This window comes from Urtica dioica, chromosome 10, assembly GCF_054948205.1.
Source record: "Urtica dioica subsp. dioica isolate 48M chromosome 10, U.dioica_male_clone48M_v1_H2, whole genome shotgun sequence".
Lineage (NCBI taxonomy): Eukaryota > Viridiplantae > Streptophyta > Magnoliopsida > Rosales > Urticaceae > Urtica > Urtica dioica.
The window spans coordinates 19,467,003-19,473,946 of NC_142765.1; the positions used below are offsets into that span (position 1 = coordinate 19,467,003).

Genomic DNA, 6,944 nt, shown 5'->3' on the forward strand with positions numbered 1-6,944 from the left:
TAATTTGTTTTTTTTTTGTGACTCAAGTGTCACGAAATCGACAAGTTCGTGATATATAGGTCATGAAAAAAATGATTTTGTGAAACACGAGTCACGAAATCAACATTTCGTGAGCAATCGGGCCAAAAAAATACAATGTAACTCGTCAACAACATTTCGTGAGCAATCGGACAAAAAAATACATGCAACTCGTCAACAACATTTCGTGAGCAATTCAAACAACAATTTTTTCACACAAACATACAAACAAATTATTCCTCGTTTTCCACCAAATGATAATTTATCGTGGTCCTTCACTTTTCGCCGCCGCCTTAGGGCTTCTACGCAGTGTGGACAACGGAGGTTGGACAACCTTCTCTTTTTCCGGCTTAATCATTGGATTGGTTTGGGTTTCAGCTTCCATAGTTAAAGGGTTAGAGTTTTTTTTCTCGTGTTTTGGTTTGGGTTTCGGCGGAGTGTGGATGAAAACAAGAGAGAAGTTGAGAGAAGACGAGAGAGAAGTTGAAAGAGAGAAGTTGAGAGCGTGGGAAATGAAAATGAAGAGACAAGAAAATGAAAGAGCGTGGAAAACGAAAAATGAAAGAGAGCATGGACCTTTTTCTTTTTTCTTTTTTCGAATTTTAAAATGTAATCGATTTTTTAGGGTTCCGATATCTTTACATATAGAGAATGATAATATATCTGTCAATTTTTTAGTTTTGGTTGAAAATTGATAAATCCAAATGATAATTTAGCTGTCAATATCTCATTTTTTTATTTTATAAATTAATCGGGCTTTTTCTTTTTTATTGATTAAAATTAAAATAGTCCATAAATTGCTGCGAGTACAAAATAAAGTGGTTGTTTCAGAAATTTTCTTTTATCTTAAAACTGATTGACTTTCAAGACCCAAATTAAAAAAAACTAAAAAAGTGATCTCTCTCTATAGGCCTAACATCTGGGCTTCGAAAGTCACGGCCAAGGCTTTATCTCCAAAGGCCTAATAGCTGGGCTTCTAAAATAACGGCCCAACAAGACGTTAGGGTTAGCACTCTACCACGTTTCTATATAAAAACGAAATCATATATATCGTCGTCGCATTTAGCTCCTCGGCTTAGGATTAGGGTTTTGGAGTTCAGCAGAGAAAGGAACAACAAAAATGGTTTCAGGCTCGGGAATCTGCGCGAAGCGCGTGGTCGTCGATGCTCGTCACCACATGCTCGGTCGGCTCTCGTCGATCATCGCCAAGGAGCTCCTTAACGGCCAGAAAGTCGTGGTGGTCCGGTGCGAGGAGATCTGTATCTCCGGTGGACTCGTTCGCCAGAAGATGAAGTACATGAGATTTCTTCGCAAGCGAATGAACACCAAGCCATCTCACGGTCCCATTCACTTCCGCGCGCCGGCGAAGATCCTCTGGAGGACTATCCGTGGGTAAGTGAATCAGTTCATTATTAGGTTTTATTTTTCTGGTAGATCGTAGATCATTCGGCTCTTTAGATGATTGAGCTTAGCTTAACACAAGTATTACTTTATGTATTCTTTTAGGCGAATCATTTTTGTTGATGCTGTGTTTGTTTATAACTAGTTATTGTATTAATTTTCCTCTACACATTTCCAATTATTAGTTATTATTCAGCCTTGGAATACATCATTAAGATATGAATGAGTGATTTTTTTGGGTTTTGGATGATCGACTATTGTTTTTTTTTTTTGTCGAATTTGCCTGGAAGTTTACTTGGATAAACACCTTAGATTCAAAATGTATATCAACGAAAAGTACAGGCACAAGTATTTTTATCACAGAGTGTATACCTATAATTACACTCTGAATCTTTGATTAGTTGTAAGTGATTTGATTCAAAGTGTGAACATAGGCACTTATTGCTTTCATGGTCTAAAAGGATATGGACAAGTAATTCATCAGAGTGTATACATATGATTTACACTTTTAATCTTTGATACAATGAAATCTGATCGATCGTTAAATATCTTGCAGGATGATTCCCCACAAGACCAAGAGAGGCGCCGCGGCTCTTGCTCGCTTGAAGGCTTTCGAGGGAGTCCCACCGCCGTACGACAAGATCAAGAGGATGGTCATCCCCGATGCCCTCAAGTAAAAGCTCTTACCCCAATTTTATCATGAGCTTACTTATATTGAATTTCACAACTATGCATTGTTCAAGAAATTGATGCTTTTTCTTTTCTTTGTGAATAGGGTCTTGAGGCTCCAAGCCGGGCACAAGTACTGCTTGTTGGGTAAACTCTCCTCCGAGGTCGGATGGAACCACTACGACACCATCAAGGTCAGAATTCATTGCATTGCACATAATGTTGTGTTATGTTAATATGTTAATTCTCTGAAATGATTTTGTATAATTATATTTTCAGGAGCTCGAGGCGAAGAGAAAGGAGAGGGCACAGTTGACCTATGAGAGGAAGAAGCAGTTGAATAAGCTCAGGGTCAAGGCTGAGAAGGCCGCCGAGGAGAAGCTCGGTCCTCAGCTCGCCGTTATTGCTCCGATCAAGTACTGATTTTGAGACGACGTGTTAGGTTGTGTTTTTTTTTTGTCTTCTTATATGAGAAAGTTGTGCTGGATTCTGTGGTTTTTAAATTATATCCACATTTTGAGACTATGTTTTGATCGAGATTACCATATTATGCATTTTGTAGTAATTTTTTTTCCTTAGTGCTATAAATTTGTATGCAATGAAGTTTTTATTTTTTAAATTGGTCCATATCACCCAATCCGGTTCTCTTCATAGACCAAACCATTGACTCGTGCAAAATACTACACTTGAGTAGCTACGAGATCAGTCTTCCGCAAACAATCTACAGTTTCAGTGTACAACAACAGAAAGAACAAACATAAGAAGAGCGGACCTAGAGCTCCTAAATGCCATTTGCTTTAATTTACAACCTTGTCAAGAGCAAAAGTGACCGCATGTATTTCAGCACAAGAATCTCAAGCTCTGCTTCGCCAGTGGATTAATTCCCTGCAAGAAATTCGAAAGTTGCAGAGGGAATCCTCTTTTGGTCGAAGATCAGTAGATTTATAGCCTTCCAAACGTAATGAAGAGTGTTTGGTAATAGGACATAATGACATAGCTTGGGTTATATTGTTGAGGGCGATGAGATTTGCATGCCTAGTTTTTAATTGGCCTCAAAAGATGTTATATAATTTAGTTTGTCAAGAACCTATCCACCATCATTGGCACAGTTTCACACAATTTATATAATCTTTTACTGCATTCAGTTTTTTTGTTTTTACAAACTTGAGCTCCTTCTTTATAGGGGTTTTAGATTAAGTTAGAACAAAACAAACGAAAAGGTGTGCTCTTCTACAAGAGTTTTAGATTATAAAAATATGCGACTGGATAGAGGTTTTCATGAACTTCGCTATGTCTCTTTATTCACGAAAATTGGACACCATAGCAACTATATGGTCAAATTATATTTTACTGTCATGTGGGACTTTAAACTTCGATCAAATCCGTTTTGACCACTGTCATCGAGACCAAATAACCACAGGAAGGATGAAAATTGACTACTTACAAATTCTCATTTTTTTTACTTATTAGTGCATTTTAATGCTTGTTTGCAAAGTTGTAAAGGGGACTCCAAGTTTCGACATTGACATTTTACTCCTGATTTTCACAGAGCGAGAGGGTTTAGAGGCACGAGCTTTGGTGAGGAACAAAATGCTCAAATCTTAAGTTTGGTGTAGGAACGTTCCTCACCAAAGCTCGTGCCACCAAAACTTTCAACCTTTTGAGTACGACATTCATTTACTCATATACTCTAGTTTTTATTTAATTTTTATTTTTAAAAGCAGAACCGCGTCCACCAATTATTATGAAATATTTTTGCCTCATGAAAACGCCACAAGTTTCTATTTCTTTCTTTCAGGGGTATCATAGTGAATTTTGAGATTAGTAAACGACGCCACTCTTTTGTTCATCTTGTGGCCAGCTATACCTCACCACCTTTGGACGTGAGAGTAGATAAAATCTTTTTTTTTTTTTTTTTTAATTTTATCATTTTTTTTATCTTTAGCAAGCAAAATGCTCCATTCTAGTGTTTTTTGTTTTTTTGTTTTTAATGTTTTCGTGTACATTATTACAAAATAGACTTGTTGAAGTGGCTAGTCATTTCTGATTAGAAACGACATTTTTCTTTTAAAAGCGACTGTCATCACCGAGATTTATAAAAACAAGTGATTTTAAATGTGAAAATTTTAGAATTTAAAATTCACTAGTCATCAGATCACAGGCGTGTATATATTCTCCACTTTCTAAAACTTTACATGTTTGATAATTGGAGTTTATTCATAGTTCATTTTCATTCAATTGAAGCATGTCTCTCTTTTAATTACACATTAGTATGAAACATCTCTCTCTCTCTCTCTCTCTCTCTCTCTCTCTCTCTCTCTCTCTCTTAATTACACATTGATTTGTTGAATATTGTCATATGATTGTAAAATCCTGTTTTGTTTTATTTATTTATTATTTTCTTTTTCTTGCTCATACTTTTACCAGGCTAAGTTATTTAAAAAAAAAAAAAGCTCACTACCGCTTCTCGTCTCTCTCTCCCACCAACTCACACCCATTTTCTCTCTCATAGTTTCTCCTTTTCTCTCTTTCTTTCCAGCGGGTTCCGACCAAACCAACGGGAGGTGAGATACACCTCTACCACCATCGCCAAGTGCTAATCACAAGGATCATTTTGAGAACAAACTTTGTCCATGGAGTCGTTGTCGTTCGCCGGAAAAGCTCGGCCGAAATCGGAGAAAAGGTGAGTTTTGGATTGAAACTTCTTTTCGACGTGGGAGATCGAGTCGGAGATTCGAGAGCTTTACCCACATCTTTTTATCTAATGTCGATGGCGAAATTTCTTAAGGAGGGAGGTATTGTAAAACTCTGTTTTTTTTTTTTTTGTCATACTTTGACCACGCTGAGTTGTTTTTTATTTTTATTTTTAAAAAGGGCTCCTTCCCTCCTTTTCCCGTCACTCTCTCTCTCTCACCAGCTCTCTCCCTCTTTCTCTATCCTATTTCTCTTTTTTCTCTCTTTCTTTTTGACGGGATACCGACCAAACCAACGGGAGGTGAGATACACTTCCACCACCATCGCCAAGTGCTAATCACAAGGATCATTTTGAGCAAAAACTTTGCCCGTGGAATCGCTGCCGTTCGCCGGAAAAGCTGGCCGAAATTGGAGAAAATGTGAGTTTTGAATTGAAACTTATTTTCGACATGGGAGATCGAGTCGGAGATTCGAGAGCTTTACCCACATCTTTTTATCTAATTTCGAGGACGAAATTTCTCAAGGAAGGAGGTATTGTAAAACTCTGTTTTGTTTATTTATTTATTTATTTTTACTTGGTCATACTTTGACCAGGCTGAGTTGTTTGAAAAAGAAAAAAAAAGCTCCTTCCCTCTTCCCGTCACTCTCTCTCTCCAACCAACTCACTCCCTCTTTCTCTCTCCTAGTTTCTCTTTTTCTCTCTTTCTTTCCGACAGGTTTCTGACCAAACCAACGGGAGGTGAGATACACCTCCACAACTATCGCCAATTGCTAATCACAATAATCATTTTGAGCACAAAATTTGCCCGTGGAGTCACTCCTGTTCGCCGAAAAAGCTCGTCCGAATTTGGAGAAAATGTGAGTTTTGGATCGAAACTTCTTTTCGATGTATCTCCTCCATCCGTGTCTCAAATGACATGATTCTTTTTGCATTAGCTTTGTTTTGAAGAGATCTACAGATCTAGAGCACTTTCAAATCGGACCAGAAGTTGTTCGTCGGAGTATCATTGGTAAAAACGCAAGTTTTGTGATTTTGTGTAGATCTGCGTTTTTGTGTGTGATTTCTCATAAAACCAACCCCGCCAAGATATTCATGAGGTTGAAGAGTTCTAGGAACACCTTTCGGATATATTTTTCGGTCGTCGGAAATCTCCGCCGCCGCCGGACCGCCACCTCACCGAAGCTCCGGAGTTGAAATTTTGAGCAGAGGCTGCTCTTGAGTCTAATCGACGTTCCGAATGCAACTGTGAACTCCATTCGACCTGATTCTTGAGCGTTTCAAAAATCAGCCGTGTTTGGTGGCACGTACTTTGAGGCGATAGTTACTATCTTCTAGTCGAGCACCTTTCGGGATCTATAAAGGTAGGGGTTCCTTTACTCGTCCTTTGTGATAGTTTTTCATGAATTGAAAATGCTTAGTATAATAGGTAGATTGGTCTAGTTTCACACTAAACCTTTTAGACTCGTTCCGTCTCCACGGCGAGTTAGAGTTTTCGAAACTATACACTAGTATGATTAGGGTAAATGTAATTAGAACGAACATATTCGTTGTCGGGCGATGCGTTTCCGTCCGGGGACATTATTGTCTATAAAAGTTTTTCATGAATTTAAAATGCTTTGTAATAGGTAGATTGGACTAGTTTCACACTAAACATTTTAGACTCGTTCCGTTTCCACGGCGAGTTAGAGTTTTCGAAACTATATCCTAGTATGATTAGGATAAATGTAATGAGAACGAACATATTCGTTGTCGGACGATGCGTTTCCGTCCGGGGACATTATGTCCAAAAAGGTTGATTGGAGGGAGTAATGACGCATTCCGCTTCCTTTTGCCCCGCAGCAGGTTTATGCGGGGCGAGAATCGGGGTTACCAGTCGTTGGGCCCACCTCGCCCAGTTACTTGGGTCTAGCATCAGTTGTGGGTGATGCGCGTCCACTCGGAGCCTTGCAGTCTATAGTAGCTACTCTTGGCTTCATGCAGGAGGTTTGTTGATGTTTTGAGTTTTAAAATGGATTTGTTGTTAATAATCAGTTAATAACGTAAAGTCGATAATTATGAGTTTTGATCAATGATGTGGTTTGATTTATATAAAAATGAATAAAAACTTAGGGTAAGTAACGGTATTCTTACTAAGTATGTGAAAACTCACCCCTCCTTTTTC

General features: G+C 38.3%; 1 protein-coding gene across 1 annotated transcript; it reads left to right on the top strand.

Annotated features, from left to right (window-relative positions):
- The first annotated feature begins 1,066 nt into the window (after positions 1-1,066).
- LOC149383788 (large ribosomal subunit protein uL13w) lies at positions 1,067-2,707 on the top strand. The gene is made up of 4 exons (XM_089628761.1): positions 1,067-1,410; positions 1,976-2,092; positions 2,195-2,282; positions 2,368-2,707. Exons 1-4 carry the CDS (start codon positions 1,139-1,141, stop codon positions 2,509-2,511), a joined length of 621 nt encoding a protein of 206 aa, XP_089484887.1. The 5' UTR covers positions 1,067-1,138; the 3' UTR covers positions 2,512-2,707.
- Positions 2,708-6,944: the final 4,237 nt, after the last annotated feature.